Genomic DNA, 17,405 nt, shown 5'->3' on the forward strand with positions numbered 1-17,405 from the left:
AAAAGCAACCACACCAAACTAAAAAAAAAAAAAACAAGAAAAACACCAAGAAACACAAAAAAGCCAAACCACGGCCAAAAATTTCTCACGCTTTTCTCTAAGCGCTAAAAAAAAAAACAAAAACATATCAACAAGAATGTCAGCATGTTGAGATATACATATAATAAAACGGAAAACCAACGAAAATTGAATTAGGCTTAAAATGAATCCTAGATTTTCTACATTTCGGAATGAAAAGCTAACCATGCCGCTTGAACATGCCACATGTAGCAAGAAGGATTAGCAATGTATCTGTGCACTTGCAAATGAAGTCGGAAACTATAAGACCAAAAGCTTTTTCGGCCTTATCGCCCCCATAATACTCGTACACTATGCCATGCCGCTGGGCCCACTTCCTTATCTAAATTCAGTTTGTTCTCAGGCTGCCTTCATGTTTATTCATGATTTTTATTCGGCGACAATTTCGCCACGATTTGTAATTGGATATGGGATATGAAAAAGTCCGGATGTGCAACAAGTCATCAGTCGCGTAGATTTATGTGTAGGTGATTAAAACAAATAGTTGTGTATTGAACTTAGCTAAAATAGAAATTTCATTGGTCAAAACAATATAAGTGGTATTTTGTACAAACAATAGAAATAACTTGAACTTCGTTGGAAATACATAATGAGATTCTGCGGAACGCAAGATACTGTTCTAACCGTTTCTTGAAAGGCATCTTTTGTTATCTGCCGAAAATAAATGTACTTTAATTGCTTATTGATCGTTTAACCCCCACAACTTCTATTTGGCTTCCAATTTGGCATGCTTAAGTATTTCCATTTGCCATTGATCGCCAAGCTTACGATGGCCATTTATGCACATTTATTATATTTGAAGTGTGTATGGCGAGATGATAAAAGAAATTTTCATACACAATTTGCGTCGCAAAAACTGCAACTCTGATAAGCTTGCCGAAGAAAACGAAGCGATCATCGAGCGATCATTATTTTTATGGGAACTGTCCGGCGCGCGAATGATCACAAATTGCTGCGGGGGCCCAGCAATAAATAAATACTTTGCCTACCCAAATGTGTAATGGCGATTACAAAATTGGTCACAAAAAACTATGCTACAGTGGCGGGAAAAGTACGCACTACTGGTATATATGTACATATGTAGTAACTTAAAAAAGTTCGATCGAAATAATTGAAAAATGTAAGCAACTGCTCTTTAGTTGCAAGTTTTAAGTGAAGTATAAACTATCGAGTTCATTGACCCATAATCCACAATATTTGTTAATAGAAAAGCACATATATTATTTTGGACTTGGCTGTAAGCGTAGAGAGATCGGAAAATGAGAGGCCTGCAGAGGCGTTGTAACAACAGCAGCAGGCAACAAAATGCGGAAAGATTGTAGTGTTAATGAAAAAGTAGCCGCGATCGGTGGAGAATCGAAGTGGCAAAAAGGGGGAAAAGGGGGAGTGGCAGTGGGGCGTGGAGCGGGAGGGGGGCAAGTCGTAAAACGAATAAACGAGTGTGGGAACCGCGACGTCAACCAAACACAACGTCTCGCTCTTTCTTTCTTTTCGTCTTTTTGGGTTATGTGGCATGGAATTTTGCCTTGGCTCGCTCGCTCCACCTCTCTTTTTCTAACCCACTCTAACCCCGTCTCCGTCGCTCCATTTGCCACCATCTCTTTCGGCCCTCTATCTCTATCTCTGCTAACCCCTTTTGTTTGGTCCGAAGCGTCTGAAGCTTCTGATAGATTAATAGGCCACTGTCGTCGGCGATAGCAAAATAAAAAAGAAAAAAACAAAAAATAGAAAAAAACGAGGAAAAATCGGACAAAATATTGAAAATACAACTCCCCTGCTCCTCCCTTCCTCTACCCCGCAAGTGTTGAACCCATTCATACGTATAATTTTGGAGCAACATGGGGGAGGAAGTTTGTGGTTTTTGCGGTCTACGATATTGTTATTGCCACATATGTTGAAATAGATTTCGGATTAGACGATCTTTTGAAAAGGGGAAATGCCTGTGAATGTGGTTTATGGGTACCCTGATTGATGTCTTCATGAGAGTGGGTTGAGCCAGACTTGTATGTAATATATAATAAATAATATATAATATTATATGTGAATCGAAAGAAACAGGAAACTTATTACTGCAGTAGATGTTGCATTTAAATTGAATTTTGCTTGCGGCATTGCGAGTAGAACGTTGCGTTTTAAAGTGCAAGTACTATGAACTTCATAGCTAATAGAGAAATTGTCTTTGATAATGAAACTAAGTATATGGTAAGTAAGTCAGCAACCCACTTGCAAGACGCAAAACTTTTCACAGTTGAGCGCTGTTCATTCCACTTGATGATCATCGCTCGTTTTTCCCCCCCGTTTTCCACGCCACTTTTTTCACTCGCACTTTATTTTCCCACAGCGAGAAGCTCGGATGATTAGCATAATGCTTAGCCAAATGAAAGATAATATTATGGGAATAATTGACCTACCCGACGATGTAATTGAGTGCACGATAAGAGGGGGTGGAAAATGTTTTTTTTTGTTTTTTGTATTTTTGGGCGGGAGGATGAGTGATAAACAGCCCTCCGGAAAGGACACACAGCTGCAGTTGTAAGTAATCTATATGCATGTACATAACTATATACATATATATAGGTTTTTTTTTTGGTAATTGAAGTGCACTTGAAAACATATGAGACACTTTGACAAAATCCGCCCTCGCCGGGGAAAAGCATATAAAATGCATGCAGAGAGGGAGAGAGTGAGAGGGCAAGAGCGAGAGAGCAAGAGCTGGGGTTCAAGAGGTCGAGGCTGAAGGAAATGCGCGCCAAACGGAAAAGGCCGCGCAGGCGCACAAACAAAAAGGGTTGTTGCTCGGAAATCCATAAAAATAATGGCATATGAGTGATATTGTATGGAGTCTCGACTCGTCTCTCCGTCTCTCCCTCACTCTATCTCTCTTACTCCTCTTTGTGTGTATGTACTTTAAATAAACTGAAGCATTTAACACTTCCGGCAGACAACAAACCAGCGTGTGAATGTTTAGTTAAAGTTCGGAAAACGACAAAAATGAAATGGATGAAAGAAAAAAAAAAAGGCAGAGTCTTCAATTCATATTTACTTTGCAGCTCTGCTAATTTGTCACCGAAGAAACGCCAGTTCTTCTGGCGCCCTACAAAATGGGCCTTATGCAAATGTCGCGCAGGTTGCCAGCATTAAAGGGAAAACTCAAAGAGAAAGAGTCTGCAGATTCAGAAGATGCAACTGCATGATATGGCTCTTAATCAATGCTAAGTGAGCGTTCAGATGAAGTGGAACCCGGTTGCTAATGATCTTTGCATCTTTGCACAAAAGATGCAGCCCTAATAGATGACTTTAAATTCCAGATATGCATACTAAATCAATGTTGTTTGATAAAGCATCTACTCGTTTGTTTGGGAACGCCAAGCCAAAGCAGAGTTCCTGCAGATTCTCAACTGAAGTACTTTAGAGCCAGCGAGTGTCAGACGCTTGAAATTTGAGATACATTTTCAAGTGGCAGCTTGAAGCATGTGTTTATCTCAGTGTTTTTGTATCCTGCCGTTTCAAAGGTGTCTTTTATTTCTTTTAAGGATATATCACGGTTTCTAGTTACTTTACAATGTATCCACTTCTAGATGTAAGTGAGCAATAGCTTTCTCGATTTCAGTTTTTGATAACCATATAGTATCCAAGTTTCTTGTATCTTTTGGTGAATTGAACGATACACAACTCCTTGCTAATGTTTTATGTGAGGGTATCTGCGATGGGTCTGAGGCACCCTAGACCACCATGAAAAGTATCATTCGGTCATATCATCCCGTATCGTTCGGCATGGCTTCTTCCTTCGACCACCGATCATTATTATTATTATCATGATTATTATTATGCAAGCCAAAGTATCTATGCATCTCTTGAAGTCAACCACTCACTTGAGCTTGGACCGATCTCTATTCTGCCTCTGCGGATGATTCTCAAACACGCATGTGAAGAGAGAGATGGAGACGGATGAAGACAAGGAGAAGAAGGAGGCAGAGAAGAAGGAAGAGAAGAAGGAAGAGAAGACAAAGTCGGAGCAATTTCAGTTTCAACTTGAGAAGACGACGAGCACACGATCGGCGACTGTCGTCGATCCGCTCAAGTGTATATAATGATGATTGTCATTTTTCATTGCCTCCTCCAAACAGGATAGAAGACGGGAAAGAGACGGCTATACAACGAACCAAAGAGCGAGAAAGGGAGAGGCCAGAATCTTGGCCCGGCCAAGAACAAGAAGTTTCTATGCCAACTGATTGCGTTGCGTTTGCCAAGGAAATCGTAAATTTCCTTAATGACAAGACGCGAGCATCGTAAAGAAATTTCTTTCGACTTTCGAGCATACAACAACAATTTTCTAATTATTTTTGGATTTCTTATAACATTCATACACTGACATAATGACGTATTTTCGTGTTTTGTATTCAAAGAAAAATTGAATAATGGTCGTCGTAAACATCAGTAAGTTATTTCCTTAGAATATTTTTTGATTGCTGCGTTGTAGAAACTATAAGTTACTACCGTTAAGATCGAGATTTTCCTACCACTTTTCCACTTTTCGAAGACCACAAATGAGAGATCTGTAGGTATAAGAGTATCGGAGTAAATCGCATGGCAACATAGGGGGATTTCTAGGGGGCGTGGCAGGGGCGCAGCCTAAAAGCTCAAAAGCCTGGAAGACAAGACGACAAGAAGAGACCGGGCCAAAAGCGAAGGAAAGAAAACAGAACCGTACCAAAACCAAACAAGACACTTTGGGTAATATCTATAAAAATTGCTGTTGGTGTGTGTTTCCTAGAGAGGGGGAGGTGAGGGGCGGGGCTGGGTCGAAAGGAGGGGTTCTTCTGAGGTTGTCAGCCTTTTTTTTTGTTTTGTTGTACCTCGCAGATACTTCAAGAACAAGCCACACAAAGGAGACCAAAGAGACCAGTCAAGAAAACCCAAGAAAACAGAAAGAAACAACAGAAAAAAAAAACTAAAAACTTGTTCGGTCAGTGCGTTCGTTGTCTCTGTTTGTGTGTGTATCTTGTATCTTGGCTCGAATAGTATCTGTGTGTGTGTGAGTACCTGTACCTGTATCTACCGACTCGAAATGTACATGTGTTGGCCATAAAGAAAACTCATTAAACTGGCCACGGCAGAAAGAGTAAGTCAGGGCGCACTAATTCGCCTGGCCATCATTAAAAGTCAATAAAAGCCGAGAAGAGAAGCGTAGAGTGGAGTATAGACTTGAGAGCCAAGTCCAGTATAGTGAAGTCAAGTCAAGTCGAGCTGAGATTTAGAATCCATACAATCCATGGATTTTTCTAAGCGGATTTAATTGCAGCCGACACATGTGAGGACTGTTTTCATAATTAGTTTGGCCAGCAAAGAAGTACATATCTGTATATACATATGCGTATGTAGAGAGAAGAAAACCTCAATTCATTCGTTGGCCATTTGAGGCATTTTCCCAAGACAAAACTTGGAAAGTAGTTGTCAACATATACACTGCAGAGAGAGATGGGCTGGGAAAATGATTTTCATGTTTATGCAATGACTCTATGGGAACAAATAACAAATATCGGCAAAGACAGCACAGTGCGCAAAAACATTGTGGATTTCCGTTGAGCCGTTGAGATACTGAGAAGATGAGATGACTGCACATTGGCAAACGAAATTCTACCTGAAGAGCCTTGCCAATTCTGGTTTCAAAGGTGTGGTGTGTCCCGAAAAACAGGATCGAGATCGAGATCGAGCATCGAGCATTGGAGCATCTGAGCATCTGAGTATCGGGATCGTCTGGAACGGAACTGCTTTGCCGTATATCCATATCAAGTGACCAGGCAACAAGATTCCTCAACTCCTCTGCTTTATTTTGTTTTCCTTTTTGTTTTTTTTTGCCGAAGTTTACTTTATCACTTACAGGTTTTTTGATTTTGGCCAGGTCTGGCAAAAGGCAAGGAGTAACAGCAGAGTTAACACTTGAGAAATTAGCCGATTTCATATACCGTTTTTTAATTAAGTCTTCTTAAGTTACTGATGGGAAAGTTATATTTTCAAGTGATACTCCTGTTTTTTTGTTGTTTTTTTTTTTTTTGGTCAACGTCGGCGGCGTCGATTAATTAATAAATGCGACAGTAAATGGTCGATAAGTGGTTGTCTCAAATTAATTGAGACGCCCAAAATAAGAGAGACTTTCACAATAATCTGCGTTTTTAAGTGCCGCGTCCTTGCAAAAGGGTTTGCGTTCGTGGGAATTGACCTGATTTTTACCTCAGGTGTTATAAATGCATCTCAGACATGTTTTAAATTTATTTATATTGATAAAATTGAGGCATTGAAACCTTGCATTCAAGTATTTTTTGAGCTGATTTGATTGACTGCATTTTACTCACATACTGACGCATTGACATACCTACTCATAGCTTCTTTGATTTTGTAATGATCGGTTAATGTATTATTTATTCAAATGAAGTTAATGGTATTTACTAATGATGGCTAGTTATACAGTTTCATCTACTCCACATTTTTAGCAAGATAGTCTTTGTGTTCGTATAGCAGCTATAAATCTAGGTAGTACTACCCTCATCTTTGCTTGATCCTTCAATTTAAGTGCCCTTCTGGCCCTCTTAATTTGACTTCCATTAAATTTGGTTGCAACTTTATGTGGATGATCCATTCCGACCATAAAGTGTACACTTTACGACCCATAACCATGGGCATGTTGGTTATGCATCGCCATACATGCCGACCTCATGCGCCAGGCGTACAGGGTACACATACAAATATAGTACTTTATATAGTAGTAGTATATGGTATATGGTAGGTATGTTGTATATTGACTGAAGTCTAGGCGAGGGCTAATTAGGGAACCGCCGTGTGCGTGACTTACGAAAGTCAAGAAATGTGTTTTGGGTTTTTCCTTCTTTAGTTTTTGGGGTGCACACAGGATATACAGGAAACAGCCGGGAGCGGAGCGTGGAGATACAAAAGTATCTGAGGCGATACTCTACTATATGCCCGTTTCTTTCTCTCTTTCTCTCTCGCTCACGCACAACACTATGCCATGCAATGCCATACCATATCGTAATTTGATCTTTGAGCAAACAGCAAAAAGGACGCGCATGTGCAATATGCCAGGACACAGGGGTTGCTCCTGCTTCTCCTGCTGCTTCACTTTTGGCTCCAGGAGCCCAGCTGTCGTTTATTCCTATACTACACTATACATTCTATATGCGGTGCGATGCGGTATATGGTATAGGTATATATGCCTGGATGTTTTTGTATGATGAAATCGAATGCGGTGGTTGGTTCTCGAAACCGTTACGTGCCACATTAAACCTGCAAAAAAATAATACCCCAAATTGGTGGCTAAATGCAGGCGTTCGATCGCACAAAGTTGAACAAACTTGGATTGGAGCTAATGGGGCGTAAATTTGTGAGAACTTAATCGCTACAAAAAGGGTATATGAGCTCTAAGCGTTTTTTGTCTTTTTTGTTTTTGGCCTTATGAATATGCAAACACTTTTTTCTTAGGGAACTAGAAGTGAAATTAAATCGAATGTATGAGGTGGATTTTTAGGAATATTTCTGGCTTTAATTTACACATTTAATATTACTACTTTAAGCATTTCTTCTCCCCGCTACACAGTTTGCTATGTGCACAATTATTTGATGTCTCTTTCATATATCCCGTTTATTTACCTTTTACTACCAACTTCCTCTGGCTAATTTCTTGCAGCTGAAAAATGCAAATGTTGTGTCGCTCGCAAAGATCACACGTTCGCCCATGGCTAATAAACCCAGAAAAAAAAAGAGTTTAGGAGGCGGAAACCCGAGCTCAGGAAATGCCCAGGTAAAAGTTATAAAAATAATAGTTCAACGATCTTCGCTTGCAGCTGTTAAAAAATCGTAGAGTTCATATAGAGTGTGTTATAATGAAATTGCCCGATGCTGGGGGATCAAAGTTCTGGTAATGATCATTTAAAATGATTGATGGATTTCAATACTTTGGAGCAATGAAACTTGAAACATCTGACATATTCAATAAAAAGAAAGAAACATTCAAACATTCTCAGACATAATGAAATTTGTTGGAAAAAACTGTGATATATCTTCTTCGAGCTGCACTTTCACATACTTTCTCAAGAATTTCGCCAGGAGATTTTGAGTTCCGTGGAAAGCTGACATACTGAGGCAATCGACTCCAAGTACCCTAAGAACACCTACAACCGATCCGAAGCGATCCGATACGATACGATACGATTCGGTATTTACTCAGTGATTAGACAACGGCCGCTCCATATGCAAATACGCAAATACCCAGTACACAGTACCCGATACCCAGTAAAACCCCATGTGCATGCGCATGCGGCACTTATCGTGTGGAGGAGTTCGCTTCCAAAGCTGGAAAGTTGGAAGGAAGTTGGCCACTCCAGAGCAAATAGCGCAGTAAAAAAATAAAAAAAAAAGTAAAGTAAAAACACAAAGGAAAGAGTCGCCTTTTGCCGACGGTAAAATCGGTCTTTCTTGTTTCGAAAAGGTGAGTTTTCAAATCTGAGAGAGCATGCGCAGTCCGCGGAGAGCGGGACAGGCAGCGAGCGAGTGAGAGGCGACAGTGGAGCGAGAAATCAAGGAGAGAAAGATAGACGTAGAGAAAGAGAGAGAGAGAGAGAGAAACGACCACCTGTCCGAAAAGCGACAACAAAGCGAAGCGAAGGAAGACGGCGCAAAGGAAGCGCAATGAACACAAGCCACGCAAAGCAAGGCGAAGAAGTAGGAGCTGCCCAAAAGGGAGACGGACGGAAGAGGTTCAAAAAGAGAGTGGACGAAACACACACAGAGAAGCTGTTTTCATTGGGATTGCGACGATTCTTTAAGCTAGGACTTTTTACTATCTATGGGTTTACCTATCAAAAAATCTAAATACAGCTATTATACAGTAGCGCACTATTTGTACCTTTTCTTTTTGTATAAAAGCTGCATGGGCTGCTTAGTCACTTATCCGTTGCAAATGCATCCGATTTAATGGACCAACATTTCCTAGGTGTGCAATATACATAGTTGGATATATCCAACTGGTTTAAGCGGAACTAGTCCAGTTCACAAGTATATTTTGTAAGTGCAATCTAGCTTGATTCGAACTTTTGAAAAAGGAACACCAGAAGCCAACGTAAAATGAAATACTAGTATGCTCTGAATAAGAAAATTACATCCAAGTATACAGTTAGTAAGATTAGTTAGGATCCACAGCTACCAGCGCTACAAGATCATCTAATTTCACAGTTTAGTTTGGGTTCTATAAAAGCCCTAAAACATCTAATTTCATAGTTTAGTTTGGGTTCTATAAAACCGTTTTTAAGCGAGACCATGGATCGTTTTTTGAGCCCTGGAATTCCTGTTTCTCTGCACCCACCCTATATTTTGTACCCTCGTTCTGATCGGCGTCTCCGCTTTACTCACCAGTTCCGCGTACGGTGTTTGGCAAATTCGCAAACGCCAGCGTCAGCAGCAGCAGAGGCAGCGACGCCGGCAGCGACGCAACGGCGTGCATTTTGTTAATCCAAAAACAAATCCAAGTGTTTGGTGCGCGACTGCGACGTCGGCTGCGCTGCGATTGCATTGTAATCCAGTTTTCCAGTTAACCACTTTTCCAGTTTTTCACCTCTTCTCCTCTTCTCTACTCGCTTCTTCGGTTTCTTTAGCGCTCCTCTTTGGTCTCTCTCTTTGAGGATATTTCCTACTGCTCGTATTTTGTATGGTTAAGTCTTTATTTAAGCAATTTGTTGTTTTAGCGCGTTTTTAATTCGTTGCTTTTGTTTTGTGTTGTATAGTTTTGTTAAAACTGCAGACTTTAAAGCTTTATTTGATAAACTAAGAGGAGGCACTCTCCCGACGACGGCGACATTTTCCGTTTGCAAACATAAAAAAAAATGGCAAAAAAAAGAAGGCTTTTTTGCTTTTTTGCTTTTTTCCGCGAGGATCGAGCACAAATTCAAATTCAAACCGACGCCGCACGCTTGCGTATTGCTCTCTTGCGCTGGCTCTTCCTCTTCTGGCACTCGGCTTCCGTCTCACTCACGCACACGCGACTCGAGGTAGATACACTTTGTCGAAAATCCTTGTTTCTCTCTCGCTCTCTCTTTCCTATCCCTTCGACAGGCACTCCTTGCTGAACGGCTTTCTCGCTCTGGCCATCCTTTTCATTTCATTTCATATTCGAGTTGATTCAATTCAATGCAATTGAATTCGATGCGATTTGTTTGTATATCCTGTATGCTACGCGGGTTTCACTTCCAAAAAAAAAATATTCAAGCTGAGAACTGTGCTCTGCGCTTTCCAGGTTCGTCTGCCTTACGCTCGTCCGCTTTCACAACCGTTTCATCCACTGCAAAAAAGCGATCTGTTTCCAAGGCGGCAGTGTGACCGCCTCGCTGCGAGAGAAACATACCGTTTGCGAGCAGCCATCTTGCGTTTCGAGAATCGGTGGGTGAACAAGATCGAGATCGGTGGGTGAACAAATAAGCCTAGTCGAGTTCCGAACCACTGTTAAGCGCAGTTGCCCTCTTTGTCCGAATGGCGCTTTGGTGCAGTCATAGCGAGATGTAGACATGACTACATGTAAAATGCATGTAATTCGACAATGTAAGATTGGTAGGCACTGCAAAAAAAACAATGAATACCAATTGAAAGTCGTGCTTGTAGCATTTTGAAGTATTTTTATTTTTCTTTTATTTCAACTAATTTGAGTTCTTCTCGACTTAAGTTAGGTTTTCGTACTTTTCCCTTTTCCACGCAACACGTTCTTAGTTTTCATTTTGCGAACCATTTGCTCATATTCGCTGCATTCACTGCATTCGCAAACTCGCTGCCTGCATTTATCATACTTTTACTTGGCTTAATAGGATTTCATTTGAAATTACATTCGTTTCGTGTAACGTCTATATAATTGAACTCTTAATTGAATCGTTTGACAATTATCCAAAAAATGCAACACCATTCTTAACTCCGATTTTCGGTACGTTATCCCAGTGAAAAAGCTCTGCGCGATTAGCCCACGGAAAGAATAGAATTAGATTCGAGTGAATAAATCAGTGTAAACGAAGAACATTTAAAGCATTTTCTCAATTACTCTAGATACAATATGTATATTTGTGTATATAATGTTCCAAAAAAAAACAAAAAAAACAATTATTGAAACAATTAGTTAAATAAATACAGTACTGGCTTAGTGAATTAAGAACTCAACGAGGAATCATAAGGCAGCATTTCGTGTTAAAAATTTTACGCTTTACACTTAAATTTTTTTGGTAGATCGCTCAAATGTTTTACAAATTGTTTCTAAGCTTTTTAAGTTTTTTTTACCATTAAAATTGTTTACATGTACTTTGCTTTTACGTCTATAAATAGGCTTAAAACACTAGGCAGACAAAAAAAAAATATTACAAACATTCTCTCTAATTCTTAGCTAGTCATTTAATTTAAGCGTTGACATACACATTTATGCTCTATATATATTTATATATATACGATATACAATAATTCATTTCCTTCTTTACATAATTGATTTAAGTTCAAATATCATTTACTCGCTTACGGCTAGACAAAAAAAAATATTCAAGTTTTCACATGGATGTCCTGTTCCTGAAAACCCGATCAAGTTGAAAAGTGGGAACTGAGTTGGTGGTTCTAGTTTTATTCTATTCACTGCGATCACCAATATTTGGACATATTTTTCAGCTATTTGCGGCTTGGGGATTTTGTTTTCAAAATTGTCATAATACTGTAGCATGCCCTTAAAAATATAGATTTAATTTGAGATTCAATGTGAGTGTTGGTGCAAAGTAATGGCGGATTTTTTTTTTTTTTTTTTGATATTTTGCTTTTGGCTCTTCTTGACCGGGTCACAGGTCAAACGCAGCACTCTTACTCTAAACGTTTCTCTCACTGCATTCATTTTGTTTCGTTTCGTTTTGTGTATACGTAAACGTAATTAAGTCTAAAAATTTGATAAATTTTGGCTTAGAAAATTGTTTTTGCTTGCTGCATTTGCATTTACTCTTCTCATTTCTCATTTTTATGTTAGCTTTTCATCTTTTTACTTCAAACTAACTACAGGCTTTTTTCTTTTTTATAATTTATATAATTGAATTGATTTTGGGTTTTCTTTAAAATTGTATGCAACTCGCTCTTTTTTTAAAATGAACTTTTGAAGTTTTGTAGTTGGTTTATGTTTATGTATATGTATATTCATATGCTTCTGTTTTTGTTTTTCTTTTTGTTTCATTTCTGTTCGATACGTTTCGTGTTTAATTGATATACGATTTTTTTACTCGATAAGTAGCTTAAGATTTGCACTAGTTGATATAATTTGCCATTTGCCGAAACTCATCGAGTCTCAGCCATAAAATAATTAACGCTATAAATCACAATACGGTTTTTGTTTTCTTCTTGTTTTCTGTTTTCTGTTTTCTGTTTTTTTTGTTTTTTGTTTACACATATTTGCATGGTTAAGTTTTTTACTCAAGGGTGCTGAACTCTTTCTCCTTGGGGTCTGTACGATACAAAAATTTACAAACGATTGAAGTTACATTTCAGCCAAGACATTAATATATCCATATATATCGAAGTTAGTTGATGCCTCACAAGACCTTTGCGAAAAGTGGTCCACACCACTTGAACCGGAACCGGAATTACGCTAATATCGATGGACAAAAAAAGTTTACACACTAGAAGTTCTGCTTTTCAATACATTTACGAGTTATGCTAGTGCCTTCCACATACATATATATATCTCTATATATATATATCTCTATATATATATCCTTCTCCCTGTGCGCGCTTAGACGTGAGTGGCCAGAGGTCCTTTCTGCGTGTGTCCTTTGCCATTGTTGGACAGTATGAACTGGCCGGACGGACTCTGGGCGCACTGGCCGCCGTTGCCGCCGCCCGCGAGGGGCGTGGCCGCCAGTGTGTTGCTGCTGGCGGTCAAGTTCGAACTGCTGCCGCTGACGCTGCCACCTCCCGCTGCCACGCCCCCAACGCCGATGGGCGTCGAGCTACCGCCCACGCCCACGCCGCTATTGCCGTTCACATTGGCAACGGGACTTGTGGTGATCACGGCACCGCCCACAAAATGCTTGAGTCCGCCATTGGCGTGGTGGGCGTGGCCGTGGCGGGCGGCATGATAGGGGGGCGGGGCGGGTGTGGCCGCCGGATTGGCGGTGCTCGGCGGCGGCAGCGGTGGCAGCAGCGAGGAGTTCGTCCTTAGGTAGGGATTACCGTAGATGGCGCTGAAGCGGCTGTCGATGCCGTTCTGCAGCAGCGGTTGTCCTGCAAAAGTTGCCGAGATATCACATTAGTTGCACGGCAAATGCAATAAATGGTTAAAAGAACTCACCGAGAAATCCGTTTGCCTGCTGCGATTGTTGAGTCTCGTGTCGCTGGTTGCGCGGCAGACTGGCCCCGCCCCCAGTGCCAGCACCGCCCCCATTCACGGTGGCCGCCGAGTGCGGCAGCGTGGCCGAGTTCATGCCACCGTTCTTAAGCTTGCCACCACCACCGCCGCTCACAACCACGCCAGCGCCCTCGCCCGGCGGACTGTAGTCCAGGGCGTACTCAAAGTAGTGGGCATAGCCATTGGCCTGCGTCTGTGGACTGCCCTTGTAGGCGGTGGGCTCCTGCTGGTTCTTCAGATTCTTGATGTGACACTGGCGATTGTAGCGATCGCCGCCAAAGTCGCCCGCAAAGCGCTCATCGAATTTCACCGGGCCCGCAAGTGGCACACCCAGTGTGGCGCCCTTCATCTGGACATCGGGCATCGGGGATTGGGTGAGATTGATGGCCAGGCCATCGCCGCCCGCCTCCGAATACTCCACGTCATAGGCCTTCGCACGCAGCTCGCTCTTCAGTTCGTTGAGTTTATCACCGCCGCGCGACGCCTCCGGTATCACGTCCGCTGGCATTGGCTTCTTGCGGCTGCGCCGCTTGCGGTACACAATGATGATCATCACGACCATCAGGATGATGGCCACGCAGAACATGGAGCCCATGACGACCAGCAGCACGGGTATGTTGCCCGGTTCGCGCAGCAGTGTTATGACCAGCGAATCACCGCCATACGAATTCATCACCGTGCAATTGTACTTGCCAAAGTGCGTCGCCTTGCTATCGCGTATTATCAGCGCGGCACGCACGCCCTCCGGCAAATGATGCTCCTCGAAGATGTAGATATCCGGATCGGCGCTGCTCATGTTGATGATCTTGCCCTCAAACGACCACAGTATGTGCTCCGCCTTCGGTATGCTGAACGCCAGACAATCGATCTTCACGCGACCGCCCACGCCGCCAAACTGCACCTTGTGCGAGGTGATGATCGGTGCTCGCTTCACGTACAGCGTTGCCTCGGCTCCGATTTCCGGAAACCCATTGACCACCGCCTTGCAGAAGTAGCGCCCGGCCGTCTCGCTGCTCACCTTTAGCTTCAGTTCCGCGGCCACGCCAACCACCTACAGTAGATGATAGTCTTAGATACCTCATCAAAGTCAGCTCATCAAGAGTGTAACGCACCTGGTCGGAGTTCTCGCTGATCCACTCGATTTCGGGCTCCGGATTGCCGGCCACATCGCAGCGCATGCTCACAGTGGCGCCCAGATCGGCCTCCACGCTGACGGGACGCTGGCGGAAAACTGGGCCAACTGGGCGGGCGAAAAAGCGTTTGTTTAGAAAATGGGAAGTTAGGGAAATGGGAAATGGGAATGGGAAGGGAGAAGGGAGAAGTACTTACAGCTTATGTCCAGCTTCTTGCTCTGCTCGCTCTTGCCCACCGCATTGACCACCTCGCACTTGACACTGGCATCGTGATACTGCCGCGAAACATTGTGAATGATCTGGAGAAAAAGGGAAAGACGTTACTTGGTGCATTCATATGGCGAGCATAGAGTTTGGTGCGCTTACCATTTTGGTGGTAAAGTCGCCGGTCATGAGCTCGTCGTTGATGAACCAGCGATAGCTGAGCTCATGCGGATTGGCGTCCGCCTGGCAGCTGAGGATCACCTCGGCGCCCTCGGGAATTTTGCCACCCGCCAGTGCACCGCCCACCACCGAAACGCTGACCTTGGGCGCATACTTCACCTCGAGCAGCAGTTTCGCCGATCTGTAGGTGCGATCGGCGGTGTTTTGCGCCTGGCACGTAAACGTTGTGTTGTGATGCTCCTTCTTGGGCGCCAGTTTCAGTATGGATCTGGCCGTGATGCGACGCGAATCGGCCAGCGGTTCCTTGACATACTCGATGCCCTTGGTGAGCACATTGCCCAGGCCATCGATCCAGGTGATTTCGGCGGCGGGCTTGCCACCCTGCGACACGCACTCCAGTTCGATCTCACGATCCTCGGTGGTCACCAGGTAGTCGCCTTGGGTGATTTTCGGTGCCTCCGGCGGCACGAGCACCGTTAGCTTTGCGAATCGCGAGCGAATGCCCTGCTCGCCCTGCGGACCGGGACCCACTTGGCACTGGTACTTGGCGTCGTCGTCCAGCATCAGGGGATAGATGTCCAGTGAGAAGTCGCCCTCCTCGTCGCTGCCCACCATCGAGTAGCGCTCGAAGCCACTGAGATTGCGATGCTGGCCCAGTCCGAAGTCGTCCTTCGTCCACTGCAGCGCACCCACCTTCTCCATCACCCGGCAGGGCAACGTCACACGGGAGCCGACGACGGCCGTCTGGTCCTGCGGCTCCATGGCAAAGTGCTGACCCCCATTGTCGCCGCCCTTCGATTTGCTCTCATCCGCCGCTGCCGCTGCGGAGGCACTTGACGAGGAGGATGATGCGGAGGAGGAGGAGGAGGATGAGGAGGATGAGGAGTCACCGTGGTGCGAGCTCTGACTGGACTTGTTCTTCTTTGACTTGGCGTGGACGGCAATTGGTTGGAGGAGCAGCGTCAGGATCAGCACAAGGATCAGTGGCAGCACCAGGAGGCGACTGCTGCGCATTCTCTTCATTTTCAGCGCCAAATTGTTAACTCAGCTGCAAGAAGCATAAAAACCAAATGAAAAGTTATAGTATATAGTTATAGTAATAATCGTAGAATGAGCAAAAAGCACTTCAACTTATGTAAAATTCTACCTGCGCTTATCAGTTTTTTTGTGGCTATTTATGGTTTTTCCCCTCAATTGAATTACAGCGTTCAGTTTCGCACTGAATGCAATCGGATTGCAAGCTGATGCCATAGAAAATAATTACAAGCCAGGCTGCCAAGCTTGCAAAGGAGATGCGACTGTTTAAAATCCCCTTTCCTTCCTTTTTTTCGTCGCCGCCTTTGCACCTTTCACTTCTCGCATGGCAAACGAATGCAATAAAATTCGTTTTGTGGGTCAAGTTTAAACCAAATGAAAGGGCAGAGTGTGCATGATGGCAACAAAAATAAAAATAAAAAAGAAAAAGAAAGAAAGAAAGAACTCTGGTATTACGCTGCGGAATATTTGTGGGCCTTGTCAGTTGTCTGGATTTGTGCCATCAACTGCAGCAGACTGCGAATGCAACTGCAACTGCTGCTAAGCTGCAAATGCAACTGCATTTGTGCACCGAGAGAAACAAATAAATCAGCCAAAAAAAAAACACAAATATGGAACTACAAAAGTATACCTTTTAAGTTTGCTACATTTCTTGCTATAAATCTATAGGAGACTCCTCTGTTCTTTGAGCCGAAAACCGAAATTCGTTGCGAACTTGGCACGCATTTTCGCCTTATGGCGTTTTTTCCCAGCGATTTTGTAACGCGTTTTTTCACACATTTTCGTCGTCGATTTTTTTCGTACTTTCCGTTGGGTTTGTGTACCATTTCCTCGACTCTGAATGCGGCCCCCATAAACAAACATGAGGCCGCCAAACATATGTATGACATATGGGATAGGACCTCCCCCTAGTTTTCCCTTTCATTCCCTGTCAGTGGCTGTTTGGCCTTGGCATTTGCGGTCTTTGTTTGCTGTTCGTATTTTTCTTCGATTCATTTTCCTTTTCGTGGGGTAAACAAAAAATCCGTACTAGCCACAGAATATTTAAAGTAGAAGTATTCATTTGGTTGAGGTGAATTAAAAGTTTCTCACTTGTTGGAAATAAATAAGTTAAATTGGTTTGTGTATATGCGAAATGCGTTTCTCGCTGGCAAAACATTTTTAACTCCTTATCGAGTGCGAGCTTGTTTTGGCTTTGCCTTATCCTTGAAGCCGTGGAAAAGCGCCCAGTTTTTCACCGCATTTTCTCCTTGTCGACATCTAAAACCGTGGGTAATGCTAACGATTTCATCAAATTGGCACCACCTTCGCAGGGCCAAAAAAACAAAAAACAAGCACGTGAAAAGTGAAACAATGGAACG

At 43.0% G+C, this 17,405-nt stretch overlaps 2 protein-coding genes across 2 annotated transcripts in view; both read right to left on the reverse strand.

Annotated features, from left to right (window-relative positions):
- The window catches only part of LOC120457270 (neurogenic locus Notch protein), a 38,289-nt gene extending 27,871 nt beyond the window's left edge, over window positions 1–10,418 (reverse strand). The window contains exon 1 of the mRNA XM_039644692.2: window positions 9,499–10,418. Within this exon, the coding sequence (XP_039500626.1) occupies window positions 9,499–9,658 (160 nt within the window). The 5' untranslated portion in view covers window positions 9,659–10,418. The remainder of the gene's footprint in view (window positions 1–9,498) is intronic.
- Window positions 10,419–10,737: 319 nt separating this feature from the next.
- Window positions 10,738–17,405, reverse strand: part of LOC120456682 (irregular chiasm C-roughest protein) — a 36,684-nt gene continuing 30,016 nt past the window's right edge. The window contains exons 2-6 of the mRNA XM_039643640.2: window positions 14,992–16,057; window positions 14,822–14,924; window positions 14,605–14,732; window positions 13,436–14,543; window positions 10,738–13,368 (exon numbers count right to left, since the gene is read on the reverse strand). Of these exons, the coding sequence (XP_039499574.1) occupies window positions 12,878–13,368; window positions 13,436–14,543; window positions 14,605–14,732; window positions 14,822–14,924; window positions 14,992–16,032 (2,871 nt within the window). The 5' untranslated portion in view covers window positions 16,033–16,057 and the 3' untranslated portion in view covers window positions 10,738–12,877. The remainder of the gene's footprint in view (window positions 13,369–13,435; window positions 14,544–14,604; window positions 14,733–14,821; window positions 14,925–14,991; window positions 16,058–17,405) is intronic.

The sequence above is a fragment of the Drosophila santomea genome, chromosome X (assembly GCF_016746245.2).
Source record: "Drosophila santomea strain STO CAGO 1482 chromosome X, Prin_Dsan_1.1, whole genome shotgun sequence".
Classification (NCBI taxonomy): domain Eukaryota; kingdom Metazoa; phylum Arthropoda; class Insecta; order Diptera; family Drosophilidae; genus Drosophila; species Drosophila santomea.